General features: G+C 38.2%; 1 protein-coding gene across 3 annotated transcripts in view; it reads left to right on the top strand.

The window, feature by feature from the left end:
- Positions 1 to 20,559, top strand: part of LGR5 (leucine rich repeat containing G protein-coupled receptor 5) — a 143,334-nt gene extending 122,775 nt beyond the window's left edge. For all 3 annotated transcript variants that reach the window (XM_023226542.3, XM_023226543.3, XM_023226544.3), the window contains 10 exons: positions 927 to 998; positions 1,155 to 1,223; positions 1,364 to 1,435; positions 5,966 to 6,031; positions 7,318 to 7,389; positions 12,249 to 12,320; positions 13,105 to 13,230; positions 14,567 to 14,712; positions 16,746 to 16,829; positions 17,895 to 20,559. In XM_023226542.3, coding sequence (XP_023082310.1) covers positions 927 to 998; positions 1,155 to 1,223; positions 1,364 to 1,435; positions 5,966 to 6,031; positions 7,318 to 7,389; positions 12,249 to 12,320; positions 13,105 to 13,230; positions 14,567 to 14,712; positions 16,746 to 16,829; positions 17,895 to 18,982 — 1,867 coding nt within the window. In that variant the 3' untranslated portion in view covers positions 18,983 to 20,559. The remainder of the gene's footprint in view (positions 1 to 926; positions 999 to 1,154; positions 1,224 to 1,363; positions 1,436 to 5,965; positions 6,032 to 7,317; positions 7,390 to 12,248; positions 12,321 to 13,104; positions 13,231 to 14,566; positions 14,713 to 16,745; positions 16,830 to 17,894) is intronic.
- The last annotated feature ends 1,863 nt before the right edge of the window (positions 20,560 to 22,422 follow it).

Here is a 22,422-nt window from a genome sequence, read left to right on the forward strand (position 1 = left end):
TATTTAACAAAGCCCTTGCATATATATGCAAGGGCTTTGTTAAATAGAAAGTGATATGCTGTTATTTATTTGCTTTATCCAGCTGAATCCAGGCTCCTTTACTGCAGGAACATCTTATCATTCTTCTTCAAACCCCCAGCATCTAGTATAATGCCAGGCCCAAAGTGTTACCCAGTGACAGCTTTTTAATAAATCAATATTTAAATCCTCACATACCTACCTTCATACTTTAAACATGGTAGACATTAATGAATATTTGTTGAGTTTAGTTGGACTAGAAGAAAGACTCAGCTAAAAAGTGTATGGCACTTCATTGACAAGGCAGTTCAAATACCACTACATTGAAAACATCTGTAAAACAAAATATTTTTTAAGCTCTAATAATATCTCACCTTTTAAAACAATAATTAATTCAAGAAAATTCTAATTTTAGACATATGCCAGAATAGCTCATTTCCTCTCCAATAATTTGATGAGTCTCTTGTGTATGTTATGGTGACCAGCAGATATAATAACCTTCAGTAGATATCGATAGACAGACTTCATCTTTCATTAATTAAAGATCTGATTGCCAGTACTTTGAATTACCTTTCTGCCACTCAATGGATATTCTACAGATGTTGGAGGGAGAGGAAACTGTTAAGTGTTCAGTTTACTTGCTTTTCTCCTTAGTAACTATCACTCATCTCTCCCTTGCTGTCAGAAATCTTCAATTTTATATAGTACAGATTCCCTACCAGAAGCCTCATACTGTGAGTCAAAACACTTTTGAGGTTTGCCTGAAACCAAGGAATTGGGAATGTTATGTAATACAGTATAATCAAAAATTACATAAGTACATTTAATGTATTTGTTCAAATTTTGAACAGATATTCATCTTTCAAATTTTATACTAAGATATTAATTGCTGTTTGGCTTTCTTTTAGACATTTCTATGACAATCCCATCCAGTTTGTTGGCAGATCTGCTTTTCAACATTTACCTGAACTAAGAACACTGTAAGTTTCTATGTCTCTTATGGATCACTTTCCCTCTACAGGGTTGCTGTGAAAAACCAAATGAATATTATAGGTTGAAGTCCTTTGAAAATGGCAATAAAAATTACCCTTGTCTAGAATCTTCTGCCAGTAATACTCATATATTCCTCCTTCTAGGACTCTGAATAGTGCCTCACAAATAACTGAATTTCCTGATTTAACTGGAACTGCAAACCTGGAGAGTCTGTAAGTACTGAGTAGACTCTTGACTTCGCCCAGAACATACACTGCCACTAGAGCTTGATCAGTCTTAACATCAGCGAGTCAAAATATGTCACTGTGTGATGCCCAAATGAAAGAATTATGTCTGGTTTGTGTTTTAACAGGACTTTAACTGGAGCACAGATCTCATCTCTTCCTCAAACCGTCTGCAATCAGTTACCTAATCTCCAAGTGCTGTGCGTATCAGTAAGGCAATAATGTTGTGTAAACAGGCAACTTCCATTTAGGGGTGAAATGGCAGACATGATTTCAATAATCTCATTAAAAGAGGAGAAAGTTCTTTCCTTGCAGGTCTGCAGGAGGTCAGGCCTCCTTTGCCCTCTTTGGTCCAGGCTCTCTGACATGATCCTGGTAACAATGGTAATGTACCTTTGTTTTCTAAGTCCCAAACGAGCTCCCACTAGACTTTCAGTTGGCACATGTTTTCTTTCAGAAAAGATATGAACAGGCCAAATCGCTTTATTTCCCCCTCTAAAGGCTTTGCAGAGCAGAACAAAATAATATAATGGATCAACCACCCAATATGGATGCCAAAATCAAACATTGAGATATCAGATCCACATAATCCTTGATAAAGGTGATCAAACATTCTTCCAGTACAGCTGTCAGTGCCATGTTCTAATGTTTCCTGTAATGGTTAAACAGTTTGCATATGTTATTTCTATTGACTTGGGACTTTTTTCCTCTGCCTTTCCCATGTGTTATGAAAACAAGTACATGGATTCAAGGAGCCTTGTTTTGACCTTCCATTTTCAGCCTTCTCCCTCAACTTCCACTCAACACAATTATTGTCCTCTCAAGCATTGTAGGGACTTAATAAAAGGACTCTTAATCTTTTGCCATGGCTCTGCACTCACATAGAAGGCACCTGTGGCAGTTGAGTGCCTGTAAATTCACCATAAGCTTTACTTAGCAGCACTCGGAATGTTAAGTAGATGAACGGGAATGGCTGCTGCTGTGATTCTGCCTTTCCCCAGCCCCAGCCTGCCGTGTCACTTCAGACTCCAGTTGCTCAATGGGTGTAGTGACACCACTTGGTAGCCTTGGAGTCAGTGATTCACATCTGAAGGAGGGGAGTATAGAGCAAATCTTTCTTCCCCACCCCACCCCATGAAGTGCAGCTACAGATAAGAAAACAGAAATAGAGAAGTTAATATGTTAAAGTCACAAGGCAAGAAAGAAGTGAGTTTGAATTCAAATACAACCAGTTTGATTGAATAACTGGGAGGAAGTGTGTATATATCAGGTGGCAGAAATTTGGGAGACCATGTTAGAATTCTGCCTACCACATCCAGAGCAGCTATAATCATCCCCATTTCTCCAGAAAACTGTCTCAGTTATATGATTAGGATTTTACATACTAGAGCTAGTAAGTAAGGAGCCAGTGTTTAAACTGCATCTGTCTCTGCTATGTCACATCAAGAGTGGTAACCACTGAGGTCTAGAATTGCATGAATGGAGGCTCACTGGCAAAATGACTTTAAAAGCAAAGGCTGTGGAGCCAGCTTTTCTGGTTCAAATCCAGACTGTATATGCCAGCATGGGATCTTGAGCACATTATTATTCTTCCTGCAGCTCAGTTTCCCAGTTTATAAAAAGGAGATGTAGCCGCTTCCTTCAGAGGCTTCTCATGAGGACTGATTAAATGACTACATGTCAAACAGTTACAGCAGTACCTGGGACACCGTAACTCTCAGTCAGTGTTAGCTTTTATTATCTTTCTCACTTCCTTGGAACCATTATTCTTTCCTCAAGTAGGAACTTGAAAAGCCGTCAGGAATACACATAACATTCATAGTAGATCTTGTCATTTTCAAAGCACTTTCACCTATAATAATCATTTCTTCTTCCCAATGACCCTGCAAAATGGTGTCTTCTCATTTAGGAGACCTGAGAAAGATGCCAGTGCTTAGCCAGTGTATCAACCAAGTAGAATTAGCTGAAGTTGAGACTAGAACCCAAGAGCCTCACCCCTAGTATAAGGTGCTGTATGTTCTCCTGGAGATATAGATCTGAGAGCTCTCCCCCTTCGGCTAAATCTTCCACTGAGTACTTGTTACTTGAGGAAATTTCACTGTACATGCCTAGTTTTGCATCATGTGCATGGGAATTATTTAGCCCATTCTATAGGCTATGTGTAACATTCCCCACTTACTAGCTGGGTCAACTTAGGCAAATCATTTCATATCGTATGGTTAGAATCATAGTGCCTCCCTCATAAGGTGGCCACAGGGATTAAACCAGATAATACAAATAAAGCTATAAACATGGTACTTTTATATAAGAAGTGCTTGGCAATGGACAAAACATTCTCTGTTTAATAAATGGTGCTGAGAGAACTGGCTAGCCATATGCAGAAAATTGAAACTGGATCCCTTCCTTACACCTTATACAAAAATTAACTCAAGGTGGATTAAGACTTAAATGTAAAACTCAAAACTATAAAAACCCTAGAAGAAAATCTAGTCAATACCATTCAGGACATGGGCAAGAGCCAAGACTTTATGACAAAATCGCCTAAAGCAATTGCAACAAAAGCAAAAATTGACAAATGGGATCTAATTAATTTGAAGAGCTTCTGCACAGGAAATGAAACTATCATCAGAGCGAACAGACAACTGACAGAATGGGAGAAAATTTTTGCAATCTATCCATCTGACAAGGGGCTGATATCCAGAATCTACAAGGAACTTAAGCAAATTTACAAGAAAAAAACCCCATTAAAAAGTGGGCCAAGAATATGAACAGACACTTCTCAAAAAAAGACATACGTGCAGCCAACAAACATAGGAAAAATAGTTCAACATCACTGTTCATTAGAGAAATGCAAATCAAAACCACAATGAGATACCATCTCACACCAGTCAGAATGGCAATTATTAAAAAGTCAAGAAACAACAAATGCTGGTGAGGTTGCAGAGACATGCGAATGCTTTTACACTGTTGGTAGGAATATAATTTCCAACCATTGTGGAAAACAGTGTGGCAATTCCTTAAATATTTAGAACTGGAAATACCATTTGACCCAGCAATCCCATAACTGGGTATATACCCAAAGGAATAGAAATCATTATATTATAAAGATACATGCACATGTATGTTCACTGAAGCACTATTCACAGTAGCAAAGATGTGGAATCAACCCAAATGCCCACCAATGATAGACTGGATAAAGAAAACGTGCTACATATACACCATGGAATACTACGCAGCCATAAGAAGGAATCAGATCATGTCCTTTGCAGGGACATGGATGAAACTGGAAGCCATTATTCTCAGCAAACTAATGCAGGAACAGAAAAGCAAAAATCACAAGTTCTCACTTGTAAGGCCCACTTACTGGGCCTTGCTGGGGGAGGGTGGGAGGGGGAAAGCATTAAGGAAAAAAGCTAATGCATCCTGGGCTTAATACCTAGGTGATGGGCTGATAGGTGCAGCAGACCACCATGGCACTCGTTTACCCATGTAACAAACCTGTACATCCTGCACAAGTACCCCAGAATTTTAAAAAGTAATAATTTTTTTAAAGTGCTTGGTCAGTGTTAGCCATGAAAATCATTAGGTAGAAGGCAACACTATGCCTTTATGTAGAAGGTCTTATGTTCCCTCTATTAAGAGGTAGACAATGAAGGATTATCCCCTTTGCAGTCTGCAGAGATGAGTAAACCAATTATCAGCTTTGATAATACGCGTGTCCATTGTATTATATTCACTACTTTTCAAAAATACATACCATATTAATAATCAGGTATATTTGTGCATAGGTGTGAGGTTTTGGAGGTATTGGGTGGGGGGGTATCTTTCAAACCTTCAGAAAGTTACAAATTTGAGTTTACAGGCAGCTTCATTTGTACTATTTATGTGGAGTAAATGGACTTCATTCCTTTATAAATCCCATTTATTCAATAAATCTAGGATAAAGTGATCAATTATAAGAATAATTTAAAGACTCTTAGAAAAAGCATGATTTTCCCATTGCATAGTGGTGATCTGATTTTAAGAATTAGAATCAGGCATGAAAATGTGTTAGTTGATTAGCTGATAACTTTTAAAACATGAAACAAAATTATTCTTGTATATCTATGTTACGTTATCTACCAACTTTCTTTTCTTTCAAACTTTCTGCAAATTATGATGGCTTGCTTTAGATTAGTTATATTATACTATAAATATGTCCAGATGTTCTTGTTATTCTGTAATTTGTTGAATTTTGGCTGAAGATTTTCTTAGATTCCATCCCCCGCCTCCTTCTTGTAGTGATTGATTTCAAAGCTCCTGCTGTTCTGAATTGTTAGGTTTTTTTTTTTAAAGAGTTGATTAGAAAAGAAACAACAATGATTTATCTTAGCTATAGAAATGTAGCAGCTCTTAGAGACAGAGGAACAATTATTTAATTTAATTTGTACTCATTGCAGTAAGATAATAGCTAGAGCATTATAGAGAAGTACTAACAGAATATAAATGAATTCATTAAGTAAATTATTTAAATCAATTAAAGAAGTCTAACAGTTACATTTCAGTCAACATTTGAATCTACTGGTTAATCCAATAATGCCTGTGACTACCTGCTCCATGTCAGGGCTGTGAAAATGATCAGAGTCTGCCTTTGGGAAATATATCATCTTGGAGGGAAAAGGAGAGCAAAGCACGTTTCTTTATGATTTATTTGTAACAGTTTTCCCCTTTTTGCACCTTCTGTTTTTCAGAGATCTGTCTTACAACCTATTAGAAGATTTACCCAGTTTTTCAGTCTGCCAAAAGCTTCAGAAAATGTAAGTCTAGAAGTCTCTAAGTCATCTAGCAAAAATCAAGAATCAAAACTTGCATTTCTCAGGGTCATTGGTTCATTTACCCTGTAGTTCACTGGGGAGACATGTGATCCTTTTCCTTCTTACACACACAAGGTGTGACTGTGCAGGTGGTTAGAAAGTTGGGAAACATAGATAATATTATTTTTTCATGAACTGTAGCATAATACCAGTAAAACATTTATTTGTATATCTGCTTTTTTCTCCCCCTAACTCAGGGTACTAGTGAATTGGGTGTGTTTGGGCTTTGAAATTTTTCTTATTTTAGAAGTACAACCAAACTTACATATCCAATGAGTGGTGTTATTTTTTAATATGTGGGGACTTGGGTTTGTTGGTATGTTTGTTTCACAATAGTCAACTTTAGGGAAAGGCCATATTTGTCATATTTAAGGTGCTACAGATGCTACTTATGCATGAAACCCTTTAGAATTCCTCTCTTAATATTGACTCTGCTACAAAACATCAGCCTTGTTGTTTTGTTTTTGTTTTTGTTTTTTCTTGAGACAGTCTTTTTCTGTTGCCCAGGCTGGAGTGCAATGGTGTGACCTCGGCTCACTCCCACCTCCACCTCATGGGTTCAAGCGATTTTCCTGCCTCAGCCTCCCGAGTAGCTGTGATTACAGGCACCCGCCACCATGCCTGGCTAATTTTTTGCATTTTTAGTAGAGATGAGGTTTCACATGTTGGCCAGGCTGGTCTCGAACTCCTGACCTCGTGACCTGCCCACCTCGGCCTCCCAAAGTCCTGGGATTACAGGCGTGAGCCACCGCATGTGGCCAGCCTTGTTGTTTCATAGTCGTACTTCAGTTTTGATCAGAACAATATTAACCATCTATCCCTTCACACTTAGTTTTTCTCTCAATGCCTTTGGGTGCTTAAGGGAAAAAAAACCAAAGCAAATCTATCTGTAAAAGGCAAAGAATTTACCCTCCTAAAGACCCTCAAAGAATCCAAGAAAGACTCAGAAGGCAGCACGAGAAGAGTCCTCCAGTGTTTTGAATGATGATTGCATGTTTGGAATGTGGTTTTACGTCCTTCAAGCAAACTAGCTCCTTTGAAAGAGACAATACTTGAGTGTGTAAATGGTAATGTTCTTTTTTAAACAAACAAAAATCAGTCACTTGATAGATACACTTCATGTGTTCCTTTGATTGAGGGCAGGTAGTCCCTCTATAAAAGTTATCTGAAGTCTGTAATCTTTGAAACCAGTAACTTTGAAATCAATCTTTGGAACCCTGTCATTTCAGTGACCTAAGACATAATGAAATCTACGAAATTAAAGTTGACACTTTCCAGCAGTTGCTTAGCCTCCGATCTCTGTGAGTATCACCTCCCAGTGTGTTCCCCAGCACAGCGCATGGCCTTCCCCTAATGCTTTCTTTTCATTGTGTACTGTTCTGGTTGGACTTTTGTGCATATATTTGCTATGAAACAGCAAGTATTTTGCTTCTGGTAATTTCCAAGAATAAATCTAAAACTAGTAAGTTTGCAATTATGCTCTCTACCAGTCAGCAGGCAGGAAGTTTTAATGAAGAGGAAGGAGGCTAAGCTGTTGACTAGCCTACTCTGTTTTCTGTCCACAACCTGGAATCAACAGGAAACATTTTATATGCAAAAATGGGATAATCACATAATTCTATCTGCCTGCTTTTTTTCCTGGTTAAGCAGTTTTTCAACGTGTGTCTCAAAGTGCTTAATAATCACCTGGAGGAGACTAAAAAATACAGACTCCAGACCCTTATCTGCCTCATGAGTTAGAATCTCTGGAGCGGGGACTGGGAATCTGCATTTTAACAAGTACACTAAGGTTTAAACACAGCTGTTCTAGGAAACACTTCTGTTGCTCAGGAAACTAAGATTTGTAAATACTTGTATTTAATTCCATTTTATGATTTGAAATGTTATATATTAATTTTTTTTAACTTACTAGCAGATTATTTTGTGAAATAACAGTCAAAACTTTTCAATACTGAAACTGGATTTCAACATGATTTTGATGAATGGTGATGATAGGTAATGTTTAAACTATAGTACGTTTGTTAAAAACCGTTCTCTTTTGCTGACTTCTAAAGTTGTTTTTTGTACTTAAGAGACTATATGTTTGGTAAAATAATACTATTCCTCAAAAGACTTTAAATTTACTTTTAAGAGTCACTTGCTCCCAAAAGTTTACCAGAATAATATCTTGTTCTGAACCGTTGTGTTGCCCTTCTCTTACTTTTGTTTGAAATCTACTTATATAATGATTTACTTTTAAAAAACACAAAAAGTGTAAAAGGAAAATACTTTTATTACCTGTCTTAGTCACCCGGTTTGATTTCTGGCTGCCCCAAAAGTCAGTTCTACATTAAAAGTCAGGTGGATAACGAGGTCAAGAGCTGGAGACCAGCCTGGCCAACATGGTGAAACCCCATCTCTACTAAAAATACAAAAAATTAGCCGGGCATGGTGGCATGCGCCTGTAGTCCCAGCTACTCAGGAGGCTGAGGCAGGAGAATTGCTTGAACCCAGCCGGTGGAGGTTGCAGTGAGCCGAGATCACGCCATTGCACTCCAGCCTGAGTGACAGAGCGAGACTCTGTCAAAAAAAAAAAAAATGCGATCTCTAAAGATACCAAAAGAATGTGACACAGACTCTGAAGCATAAATGTCTGAATCCCCCTGAATTCCTCCTTCCCCTGTGACCTCACATTCAATCATTCACCAAACTGGGTCAACTCCAATTCATCCTTTCCACTCCTCTACCACAGGCCCTTAATGATTCGTTTGGATCACTGTCATCCTCCCAACCAGTCCTTCTATCATCTCTCTACCCATTCATCTTATTCTTTCTTAAATAAATATCTAATCATGTTATTTTCCTGCTTCAAAAACTTTCTAATTATTTTCCCTGTTGTCTTCAAGATCAGACCAAACTTCCCAGCAACACTCTTCAAAATCTGATTCCAGCCTCCTGGTACAGTGTGATCGCTCCTCAACACACTCCAGGTCCCTGACACATGAGCCACTGTTTCTCCTATTCCCATTGCGTATAGGATTCCTCGCCACCTGTGACTTGTCCCCCTGCCCATTTCACAAGAACAAGATCTTCTATCTTTGGGCCCACTTCACTCTGATGCACTTTGCACATTCTCTACTATAGAACTTAATACTTAGCACTGTCATCAGGTAGACTATGCCATACCTGAAAACAATAAGAACTTTTTTATGTTCCCATAAATTCAAATTTCAGTAAAACTTCTAGCCCAGGGTCTAGTGCAGTGGTTTTTTCATTATTAAGCATTTAAACATGTTCTGAGCACAAGATCAGGGACTGTGAAGTCAGTGTGCCTGGGTTTGAATCGCAGCTCCTGAGATTATGCTGTAATGTATTACTCAAGTGACTTATCACACAGTGTCTCTGTTTCCTCACGAGTATAATGAAGGTAAATGATAATACCTACCTCTCAGGGTTGTGGTGAGGGTTATGAGATTAAAACCTGTTAAAAAAAAAAAAAAAAAAAAAAAAAACCTCATAACTATACCTGGCACATTGTAACTATGCAACATTATTATTATGAAAATAAGTATATAACCTTTGAGGGTTCTAGCAAGAAACAGAAATCATTTAAGATGGTTGAAATGCAGAAATACCATTTGACCCAGCAATCCCATTACTGGGTATATACCCCCAAAAATATAATTCATAATGCTGGGTGCAATGGTTCACATCTGTAATCCCAGCACTTTGGGAGGCTGAAGTGGGCAGAACACTTGAGGTCAGGAGTTCGAGATCAGTGTGGCCAATGTGGTGAAACCCTGTCTCTACAAAAAATACAAAAAAATTAGCTGGGCATAGTGATGGGTGCCTGTAATCCCAGCTACTCAGGAGGCTGAGGCAGGAGAAACGCTTGAACCTGGGAGGCAGGGGTTGCAGTGAGCTGAAATCGCACCACTGCCCTGCAACCTGGGGTGACAGAGTGAGACTCCATCTCAGAAAATGTGTGTGTGTGTGTGTGTGTGTGTCATTCTGTTATAAAGATACATGCACACATATGCTCATTGCAGCACTATTCACAATAGCAAAAACATAGAATCAACCCAAATACCCACCAATGATAGACTGGATAAAGAAAATGTGGTACATATACACCACAGAATACTATGCAGCAATAAGAAGGGATAAGATCATGTCCTTTACAGGGACATGGGTGGAGCTAGAAGCCGTTATTCTCAGCAAACTAACACGGGAACAGAAAACCAGACACTGCATGTTCTCACTTATAAGTGAGAGCTGAACAATAAGAACACATGGGCACAGGGAGTGGGATACCATACACCAGGGCCTATCAGGGTGGCAGAGGGAGGGAAAGCATCTGGATAAATAGCTAATGCATGCAGGGCTTAATACCTAGGTGATGGGTTAATAGGTGCAGCAGACCTAGCATGGCATATGTTTACCTATGTAACAAACCTGCATGTCCTGCATGTGTATCCTGGAACTTAAAATTAAATTAAATTTTTAAAAAAGACGGTTCAAATGAAAAGACACTTACATAGGTGCTGGCAGGGAACAAGCAAAGGATAGGTGTGCAGCAACCAGTAACATCTGGGGCTAGAGTCACAGGGAGGAAATGATGTTTCCAGGACACAGAAAGAGCTTAAACATGGAGAAGTGTTGCAGCCCTTGAGAAGTCTGTAGCTGCCATGGGAGATATGGTTCCAAAACAGGGAAGAGAAGACCATGAGGGCTCTGACCTCCCTTTCCTCCTGGGTCTTCTCCTGAGAATACAACTGAGGCCATTAGGGAGCTCTGGGGATGCAGCCTGCAGAATCAGCCCCAGGCACAGAGAAGGGCAGGAAAGCAGAAAATGACTCCTCTGGGGCTGCTGGGAGGATTCCAGCACACAGGCTCATGAATTGAAAAGGAATTACAGGCCTTTGAACATATAAATTCTCACATATTTACTTAAACCCCAGTCAAATCACTCTAAGCACCATGGCAGGACTTGGCCTACATTCCAGATATTCTGCTCTGTGAAGCTTTCCCAGGGCACCGAGATCTACTTAAAGCTGCCAAAAAGACTCTGACAGATGGTATTACTTGCTCACCTCAGTGACATGTATTTCTTGAGCAGCTCAACAGAAGACAGTCTTCTCACTCAATTACCCAAAGCCCAGCCGCCATTTGTAGCTTTTCTACCTTCCATACATTTCCTCCCCTTGTTAGCTGCAATTTTCTTCTGTTCTGGGATCAAGGAAAAGACTTCCAGTTTCCTCCAGGAAAGGACAGGTCCCTAAGGAACCTTTCAAATAAGAATGTAAATATTTTGTGCATACCATTTATTAAGGTAACCCTGGAGCCCAATATCATAAAGTTTTCTACACTTGAGGAAAGTTGACTTTGTTTACTTTCAGTTCTCTCAAATGCCTACATCTTAGTTACCATTGTTAGTCATTAACAAAAATTAAAAATCTTACATTCATCCTTCCTTTTTAAAAATGTAGTTCTTATTCCTGATAAATTATCTACAGAAGTTTTTGCAAAAGATTTTATTCCTACTTAATTATCTGCAGTTCATTATGTGTACATGGGAAGTGAATTTTATTTCCCCATAAACTGTACTTTTTCTTTACTATCAAAGAATTTTATTTCTAACATATGTTGGCCCCTATTTTATTCATATCCTGGCTAATAATTTACTTGTCAGTATCCTTCCTGGAAATTTTCTTGAAAGCATCTTTGTGTTTCTCTCAAGGCCTAACATATATGAGTGATGTGCCCAAATTTTTTTGAGTTTCATTACACATCCAAGGACATTTTGTAATTTAAAACTTACTTGTCAGAAGAAGAGACTCAGAAGTTTCTGTCCCTTCCCACACTGCTACAACCATTCATTTTAGAAAGGCCCTAATAAAATTTTACAACCATATTAAAGTTAACCTTTTAGCAAGAGTAAAAACCAAAATATCCACCTGAATGATGTTTCCTTAATTGGTTTTAACAAGCTTGATTTAAAGTTCTCTCATTAGTCATTTTATACCACTAACATCTTAATCTGAAGGGCAGTTTGATAAGTTAATTCTTTCTGATCTGAATGGAAATTAAATTATTTTTGGTAGAAGACTGAATGCCTATGATAAAACTTCACATGTTCTTGATTCTATTTAATTCTCTCATTTGCCTTTTTTCAAAATAGGAATTTGGCTTGGAACAAAATTGCTATTATTCACCCCAATGCATTTTCCACTTTGCCATCCCTAATAAAGCTGTGAGTATTCCATAACTTGTTTATGCTATGGCTCTTAATAATTGGGGACCATCTAGTTAATTTCAAAAGTTGGTTTTGTTGAAGAGGCTGGAAATGCGCAGATTACCTGCCCTCTGTGTTCTCCGTGCCTAGAGCTTGTCAGAGCCAAGGAGGAGTTCTGCTCCTCGGGTGGATAATTGATCTGGGTGACACCTGGTTCTCATTATTCAGCCAAAGTTTTTTATTCTTGCTGAGTAATCAGGTGGAATGGAATAAGATGTGAATTCAGGTCTGAAGGGCTTCCATTTTATTTTATGCCATTTTGACTGATACAGAATCTTCCTGTCCTTTCCCCCAGCCCCAACTTCCCATCTCTTGCTCCTTCCTTTCCCCATCTCTTATCTAATAAAGAAAGAAGAAATTGGTTAGACAGAAGTTAGAAGAGGAACGGGAGTAAATACACCCCCTACACTTTTTACTTCTCACTCCTAATCTAGTCAGCATCACTTTTCAAATTAAATATAGCACCTTCCCCTTGATTTTAGATGTCCCCACCTGACAAAATGAAGCTGAATATAGAACAATTTGAATACAATTAAAACCTTTTCTCCCCTGCCATCCTGACTGTGAATAGAAAAGTTATCCCTAGCTAAACCAAAATGGTTACTTTTACCGTTAGGAGTAAGGACTCTGCTTAGAAGTTTTTATTGAGTAGTTTGACGATCTTTAGGTTGTTGTTTTTTTTTAACATAAATGTTTTATGCTAACATAGACTAAAAGCCAATTGTTGTTTGATGTTTTGCAGGGACCTATCGTCCAACCTCCTGTCGTCTTTTCCTGTAACTGGGTTACATGGTTTAACTCACTTAAAATTAACAGGAAATCATGCCTTACAGAGCTTGATATCATCTGAAAACTTTCCAGAACTCAAGTGAGTTTGTCATTAAAGCTAATAAGATGCATTTGTGGTCATGTGAAATAATAGATGTATTATAGTGGTGTTCTAAATTTATGAGGTCGTGAAACCCTTTTGAATTGCATTTCATGCCCTCAAGTCTCCCAACCCTGGAGCATTGTTAGGACAAGCCCTGCAAGTGGGAAAATGTGTCCTCCTGACCATATTTCCTTTCCTTCTCAAAGATGCCTCCCAGAATCAGAGTTCATTGGAGGAGTTTGAAAACCATTGATCCATGGGAAATATATAAACTAGGGCATGTCATTAAATAACGTTATAACATTATTCTACTCTTGTTTACAATTTTTAATTTAGCTTGTATGTATCTAATAAAATGTACTAAATTAATATTTGAGGATGTAATGCTGCTTAAAATTGGTTATGCTTATTATAGACAAAGAGGTATCTTGAAAGATTATGTATTTTTTAACCCACGGTAGTTTTTACATCCTTTTAAAATTATGAAAATAATAAAACCCCAAAAGAGAGTTGGGAAAGTATAAGAGAGAACAAAAATCTTTTTTTAAATTTTTAATGTTTTTATTTTTTATGGTTACATAGTTGGTGTATATATTTATGGGGTACATGAAATGTTTTGATACAGGCATGCAATATGTAATAAGCATATCATGGAAAATGGGGTATCCATCCCCTCAAGCATTTATCCTTTGAGGTACAAACAATCCAATTACACTATTTATTTTAAAATGCCCAATTAAATTATTATTGACTACAGTCACCCTATTGTGCTATTGAATAGTCGGTGTTATTTATTCTTCCTATTTTTGTACTCATGAACCAGCCCCACCTCCCTAAAAGTCTACCCTTCCCAGTCTCTGTTAAGCATCCAAGAACAAAAATCTTGAAAATGCCCCCCTAAACAACATTTTTAAGTTACTTCCTTCCAAGCTTTGTTTCCAGTGCATTTTTAATTGTTAGACTCAAAATGTGCATAGAAATATATGTCATATTTTAGTCACTTAGTCTGCCATAAGCAGTTTTTCATGTTGCTACAATTTTTCCTAGCAGTCATTTTTTTAACCTTTTTATTTTGGAAATTTTCCATCATTTGAGTAATGGAAGTTGCATCCCTCAGTTTCAGCAATTAAGATTTCATAGTAATCATTTTTAATAACTTCATTGTTTTTATAAATAGCACTGTAATGAACACTTTTATGCCCATAACTTATATTTTGGATTATTTATTTAGGCTAAAATCCAAAGGTAGAATAATTGGGTGAAAGAAGATGAATACTATATTTAATTATCCGTTTCTTTAAGTGTTTTTTGTTTGGGTTTTGTTCATTTAAAGGGTTATAGAAATGCCTTATGCTTACCAGTGCTGTGCATTTGGAGTGTGTGAGAATGCCTATAAGATTTCTAATCAATGGAATAAAGGTGACAACAGCAGTATGGACGACCTTCATAAGAAAGACGCTGGAATGTTTCAGGTTCAAGGTAGGACTTGCTATGCCATGGTAATGAAATTGTGTTGTGTTCGATGGAATACATGAAAATGAATTACGTTCGATGAAAAGTCATCAAACAGGCCGGGCATGGTGGCTCACACCTGTAATCCCCAACACTTTGGGAGGCCAAGGCAGATGGATCACTTGAGGTCAGGAGCTTGAGACCAGCCTGGCCAACATGGCAAAACCCTATCTCTACCAAAAATACAAAAAAATTAGCCAGGCATGGTGGCACATGCCAGTAATCCCAGGTACTTGGGAGGCTGAGGCATGAGAATCGCTTCAACCCGGGAAGCAGGTTGATTCCAAAGCAGCTGAGCTGAGATTGCGCCACTGCACTCCAGCCTGGGCAACAGAATAAGACTATCTCAAAAAAAAAAGAAAAAAATAATTATCAAACAAATTATCTGAACTTCAGACAAGTCCTTGTACCTCAGCAAATTGTGAATAAATCCCACTTTTTAAAGACTACCTGAGAAAGAGAAAACTCGCTCAGGATTCATTCTAAAATTTCATCTGTTCTGTAGATGAATTCTTATATTTATATTTATAATTAGATTCCCCCTTAGCATATACTGTCTTCAGGGGTGATTACTGACATGGTGTTTCCATCAGCTTTTTAAAGGGTGCTTTTTCGGAGGATGCCTTTTTCATACATACTTCAGAAACTTTTTCTCCAGAAGGCAAAATCCATTTTCATTCTTATGGCCTGGAAGGAGTGAAAGATATAAACATTTTAGATTCCTTCGTATTTCAGCAGAAGGGCTTAAGAATCCTACTTTTTGTCCAACTGATTCTAAATCATTCTCCTCACCTACCCCACCCCGGGGTATCTGTCCGGAAGGTGAAATGAGATAATGTCTGTAAAGCTGGGCTTTCCTTGAATTAAGACGTTACCTAAACAGACAACAATGCCTCTCAAACCACACCTGTGGTAATGAGGCGGTGCTTTGGGCACCACCCCCTGCCTTCCCTGCCAACCCTGCGAGTTTGCACAAAGTCTAAACAGAGTAAACAGAAGGATGGCTTCTCACCCTTTGGGCCTTAATGGTTTGTTGATTCCAAAGCAAGTATGATTCAGTCTGTCGGCGGATAACCTTACCAGGTTTTCCCGTCTGTTTAAGGAACTGATATCTTGGTCCTTGCCTTTTTTGTTTTAGGCCACAGCATGTGTCTTGTTCCTGTTCTTGCTTCAGTTTTTGCTCTTCCTGCCTCACCCACTCTACTGTCTCTCAAAAATGTTCACTCAAAAAATAAAAACACAAGCAAAAAGTTATTAGAGAGCCTACTTTGTGCCAGGCACTGTTCTAGGCCTTGAAAGCACACAATGAACAACAGAGAGAGACGGTCATTCATGGAGTTTATTTTCAAAAGCAGTGATTCTCAACCCTGGACCACGTATTAGAATCACATAGCAACTTTTAAAAAATATTGGTCCCCAATTCCCACATGAGACTAATTAAATCTGTGTCTTTGGGGAAATATGTTAGATCACAAAACTCCTATTTCATGGATAGCTAAACCAAGCACCAAGTAGTTACTTGATTTGTCCTCTGTTATGCAGAATTCCCTAGGAAGATTGAAACTTACTGTATCTGATTCTTCCTCTGGTGTTCAGAGAACACAGCCTAGAACATTTGCACCATAGTTATTGTAGTGTTAGAAATTTGGATAAAGTGGTTTCTGCTCTGAATGAAGAGGCCCATAGCTGCCTCTAATTTAGCTCTTCAGTGTGGGAACATCATGAGCTGCAGGGAACAAGAGCAGAATGGGAGAGTTTAGATGTTATACCCAGAGTCTTGGGTCACCCTCCCTCATCCCCAGTTGTACTAGAATAGTATGTCACAGCAGCTTGAGTTGAACATCCAAAGGCAACTTTACAATAGGCTTGCAAGAAAGCTAGAGCACAAGGAATTTGTGACAGTTCATGTCTCCAGAATAACCCAGGACTCTCCACTCTGGGATTTAGTCCCTTGAAAAGAGAGGCAGAACTAATCATTCCAGGACTTCTTGTGCCTGCAGATGAACGTGATCTTGAAGATTTCCTGCTTGACTTTGAGGAAGACCTGAAAGCCCTTCATTCAGTGCAGTGTTCACCTTCCCCAGGTGAGAAAGGCATCAAAACTTCCTCAACAGCAGTATGCACCACTGATTCTGAGTCCATGAAAAACAATGCAGCTATACTTTAAAAGCCAAATCTGTGCCAACTATGCAGCTCATCAGTAACCCTCCCCATAGTGGCCTGTCAAATACAAATGTTCATTCCCTGGAGTTTTCACTTGCCAATAGGATTGAGGTGGGAGGACTTTTGATTTAACTTAATGTAAACTAAAGAATCAAGTATGTTGTTAGAGGTATATGTAATTTTTAAAATGACATTAGCAATTTACCCTGAAATAGTATGCTATAATCTTGTTTCGTGTAATCACCGACTTTTGAAAGTGACTTAGGTTTTTCTTATAAATAACTATTTGGTAAAAGTAAATAATAGTTTTTACAGATAGGAAGGAAGGAAGGGGAAGGGGGGGAAGGGAAGAAAGGAAAGGAAAGAGGAAGGGGAGGGGAAGAGATGGGAAGGGAGGGGAGGAAAGTGAAGTTGAATTCACTTAATAGTTTGTCCCATTCCAAAAAACAGGATGAGCCAGTTGAAAAAAGACAGCTAGGAAGAGTTGATATTTTATTTTTAATGAATAGATTGTTCCTTGCTCCCTAACCTCAAATTTTAATCTAAAACTAAGCTGAGATTTTCATGAAATGCACGTTCATAATATTATGGAGTATTTCCCTAGGATTCTCCTTGTCTGCCTATGGAAACTTGTGGAAATATTCTGAAAACTTATGTAATGAAAAGTCCAGGAGATCTGGCTTTTTACCTGGCGCCAATACAGCTGTATCTTAGGGACTTCAATCAAGTGATCAAAATTCTTCATTCTCATTTCTCCATCAATACCCTGGAACAGGAGCACCTGGTGTACTCACCCAGCTAGTGCTGCAGAAGATCCAGGGTGACAGTGGCTTGAGATAGTGGAGCATGCACATGGGCACTGTGTGTTATCAGGCTGTTTTTGACCACTATCTCTTGGCATCCTAAATAAAGAGACAAAAGGGTAATTCAGCAAAAGTTGTAAACCCTAATTTGATACTCAATCTTTTCCTTCCTTGGACTTCTAGGCCCCTTCAAACCCTGTGAACACCTGCTTGATGGCTGGCTGATCAGAATTGGAGTGTGGACCATAGCAGTTCTGGCACTTACTTGTAATGCTTTGGTGACTTCAACAGTTTTCAGATCTCCTCTGTACATTTCCCCCATTAAACTGTTAATTGGGGTCATCGCAGTGGTGAACATGCTCACGGGAGTCTCCAGTGCTGTGCTGGCTGGTGTGGATGCATTCACTTTTGGCAGCTTTGCACGACAAGGTGCCAGGTGGGAGAATGGGGTCGGTTGCCAAGTCATTGGTTTTTTGTCCATTTTTGCTTCAGAATCATCTGTTTTCCTGCTTACTCTGGCAGCCCTGGAGCGTGGGTTCTCTGTGAAATGTTCTGCAAAATTTGAAACGAAAGCTCCCTTTTCTAGCCTGAAAGTAATCATTTTGCTCTGCGCCCTGCTGGCCTTGACCATGGCTGCAGTTCCCCTGCTGGGTGGCAGCGAGTATGGCGCCTCCCCTCTCTGCCTGCCTTTGCCCTTTGGGGAGCCCAGCACCACGGGCTACATGGTCGCTCTCATCTTGCTCAATTCCCTTTGCTTCCTCATGATGACCGTTGCCTACACCAAGCTCTACTGCAATTTGGACAAGGGAGACCTGGAAAATATTTGGGACTGCTCTATGGTGAAGCACATTGCCCTGTTGCTCTTCACCAACTGCATCCTATACTGCCCCGTGGCTTTCTTGTCCTTCTCCTCTTTACTAAACCTCACATTTATCAGTCCTGAAGTAGTTAAGTTTATCCTTCTGGTGATAGTCCCACTTCCTGCATGTCTCAATCCCCTTCTCTACATCCTCTTCAATCCTCACTTTAAGGAGGATCTGGTGAGCCTGGGAAAGCAAACCTACTTCCGGACAAGATCAAAACACCCAAGCCTGATGTCAATTAACTCTGATGATGTCGAAAAACAGTCCTGTGACTCGACCCAAGCCTTAGTAACCTTTACCAGCTCCAGCATTGCTTACGACCTGCCTCCCAGTTCCGTGCCATCACCAGCTTATCCAGTGACTGAGAGCTGCCATCTTTCCTCTGTGGCATTTGTCCCATGTCTCTAATTAATATGTGAAAGAAAATGTTTTCAAAGGTTGAGAACCTGAAAATGTGAGATTGAGTATATCAGAGCAGTAAGTAATAAGAGCTGAGGTGAAACTCGGTTTAAAAACCAAAAGAGAATCTCTCAGTTAGTGAGAAAAGGCTGAAAACCTATTGATACTTGAGAGTGAATATAAGTCTAAATGCTGCTTCTATAATTTGTTCAGCTAAGGGATAGATTGGTCACACTATTTAAGTGAGCCCAGATCAAAAAAGCAGATTGAAATTTCCTTTAGAAAAGATTCTCTATGATTTGAATTGCATTCTCTTTAAACTCACCAATGTAATCATTTTGGGAGGAGGGAGAACCCACTTACTTTCCAAAAATGGGTTTATTCAAACCCACAAACTCAAGAGGTTGTTGGGAGAATTAGGAAAATAAGGGTTTTCAATGAACTACATTACTAGGTAGAGGCTGTGATCCACAGGATTTCATTCTAATGACCATGTGAAGATGTTTGAGCCCTCCTTTGCCTTTCCTCAGAAAGGATCCTTCCAAGGCACCAATCCCTTGGATGGATAATGTAAGGTATTGTTAACTCACTCATATTGAGATCATTTTTAGAGATACCAGGTTTTATATATTAGCGCTAGATGGTTCCACCCTCATGGAATAAAACTGCTTACGAATATTTTGAAAGGAAAATTGACCGAAATTCTTAAATTGTTACGAAGGCAATCATGCACAGGTGATCTATGTCTTATCTGATTTGCTTTTAACTCCTTGGTGCCCAAAGCTCAGAAGGGAATTCCACTGCCAGCAATGAACATACCTGGAAAAGACAGTAAGCAATTTGGGTTTTTTTTTTTTTTTTCCTGGGTTAGTAAATAATTTTTGCAAGAGGTTTTATCAGTTGATTCAAACCGATGTGTATCTTAATGATCAAATGTGCACATGACATAAATTAAGTCCACTGATACAACTTCTCACACATGCATCTCTAGCAGCTCTGACAAACCCAATATCTGACACCACTTTGGACTCAAGAGACTCAGTAACATATTATCCTGTTTATTTAGCTTGGGTTTAGCTGTGTTCTCTCTGGATAACCCACTTGTGTCAGGAACATTACTTCTCTGCTTATTCGATATTAATACTGTGTTAGGTATTTTAAGAAGCAAGTTATTAAATAAGAAGTCAAAGTATTAATTCTTACCTTCTATTATCCTATATTAGCTTCAATACATCCAAACCAAATGGTTGTTAGGTAGATTTATTTTTATATAAGCATGTTTATTTTGATCAGATGTTTTAACTTGGATTTGAAAAAATACATTTATGAGATGTTTTATAAGATGTGTAAATATAGAACTGTATTTATTACTATAGTAAAGGTACAGTAACATTAAGGACCATGATAATGATAATAAACCTTGTACAGTGGCATATTCTTCCATATATATTGTGTTTCTCTGTCCATTTTCTTTAAATTCATGAACTGTATATATGTAAATATATAGTACTTGTAAATAGATTCTAAATTTGCTTTTCTATTGGGTAAAAAATAAATTTGTAATAAAATGTGACTATAAAACAAAATATTTTCAAGTCTATTTATTGAGCCCACAGGCAGATATATAGTCTCCTAAATGTTTTTAAGTTTTGGAGTATAAGTACCTTTGCTATTTAAGTATTAATATTTGTTCTTAATACTCTAAATATATTGGACTTATCTTAAAAATCAATCTTTCACATAACAAATCAAAATATCATTACCAACTCCTGAATTGTTTATGATTGATACGCCATTTTGTCCTGACTGTTGTGAAGCTTATGATAGTTTGGATTTTACAAGCTAGAACTTTTTTTTGGTCTCAAACCTCTTTTGCAATGTAAGAAAAAAACCTCACAATTAGAAAGAAATATATGAATAACAAATCAACCTTAAATAATTCATTTGATGATTATGTCAAGACCAAAACATGAGGACGTACAATTCCCAGGGCACAAAGAAACACACTGTTCCCCTTCAGTCCCCATCCCCAAAAACATGAGAAATGAAATTATTTTTCTAGACATCTGTGCCAGACCTTACCAACTCCAGTGGTGATTCCCGCCCTCCTTGCATGGATTGCAAAATGAAACCATCAAGTACTGGTAGGAGGTACAGTATTATCGCTAAAATTAACATGTTTACAGAGCACCCACAGGGCACCTGGCACTGAGTTTTCCACCTACCCATCAGACTTAACCACATGCCCAAACCTAGTTAACAGGTATCCAATGGGATCCTCTCTTGTGCAGTCCATGCTTGGCTTGGCTTGGCTTGGCTTATCTTCAGCTGAAACAAGAGCTCACTCCTGCTACTCTCACACCTCTTAGCCCAGGCAGCAGATATAAAAGTTGCCTCTAGAGCAATGCATCTCATTCTTTCTTTTTAATATTTTTATATACTTGCCCAAAGTCAAGAACAAGTCCTGGCAGCCCCTTTGTCTCCCACTCAAGAAAACACAAGACAGTAATGTAATTAAAAAAAAAAAAAAACAGATACTTAAATTCACTGCAACTTATTTCTTTAGATAAATCCACAGGCTTTATTATTTTATTGACAAAATACTAGTTATAATACACCTTACATAAAACACTGACATCTGATAAATGTTCTTCACTCTAATACAGCATAATCAGAAAGAACTTGAATTACATCCACAAATAAATAAATCTACAGTGAGAAGGGGACAGATTGAACAACAGTAAAGAACAAACCATGGAGCAAATTTGTAAAAACCATAAACTGTGAACTAGCTTAAAGTAAGGGAGTAACAATTTTGTTTCCAAAAGCAGATTCATTTATTCAACAAATACTGTGCACCATTATGTGCAGTATTCTATACATTGGGGATAACAAAAAACAAGGTCTGGAATTTGCATTCCAGTGGAGGGGAGATAGACAATAAACAAATATAAACATGTAAATGTCCGACAGGAACATAAATGAAGGAAATGAAGCTATTTTAAATAGTCTGTTGGGAATGCTTAGTGTGCTGCTTTAGACGTGCAGCTCAGGAAAGGCCTCTCTGGAAAGCCACCTTTTAAGCTAAGACCTTATGCTCACAATGGAGCTACCTTTGCTTTTGAATTTAACCAGTTACATCAAAAAACTCATCATCTGTAGTCCCTCTCTTCATATGTCACCCATAACAAACTATTTTGAAGGACATTTTAATAGAAAAATGCATTAGGTGGCTGTTATCGCACATAATTTTTGTTCAACTCTTACTGAAGAGAAAATAATTCTTATATAAAAAAAAATCTACTCATTTAGTTTTGGCTAAAAATAGAAAAATGAAGTAGTAAAAGGAAATAAAAGTAGCCACACCCTGTTCATTTAGAACCAGAAAAACTCTAACATATGAAAAAATAACATTGTCCTGCTTCTTTGTTAATCTTACCACATTTAGT

The sequence above is a fragment of the Piliocolobus tephrosceles genome, chromosome 10, assembly GCF_002776525.5.
Source record: "Piliocolobus tephrosceles isolate RC106 chromosome 10, ASM277652v3, whole genome shotgun sequence".
NCBI classification, from domain to species: domain Eukaryota; kingdom Metazoa; phylum Chordata; class Mammalia; order Primates; family Cercopithecidae; genus Piliocolobus; species Piliocolobus tephrosceles.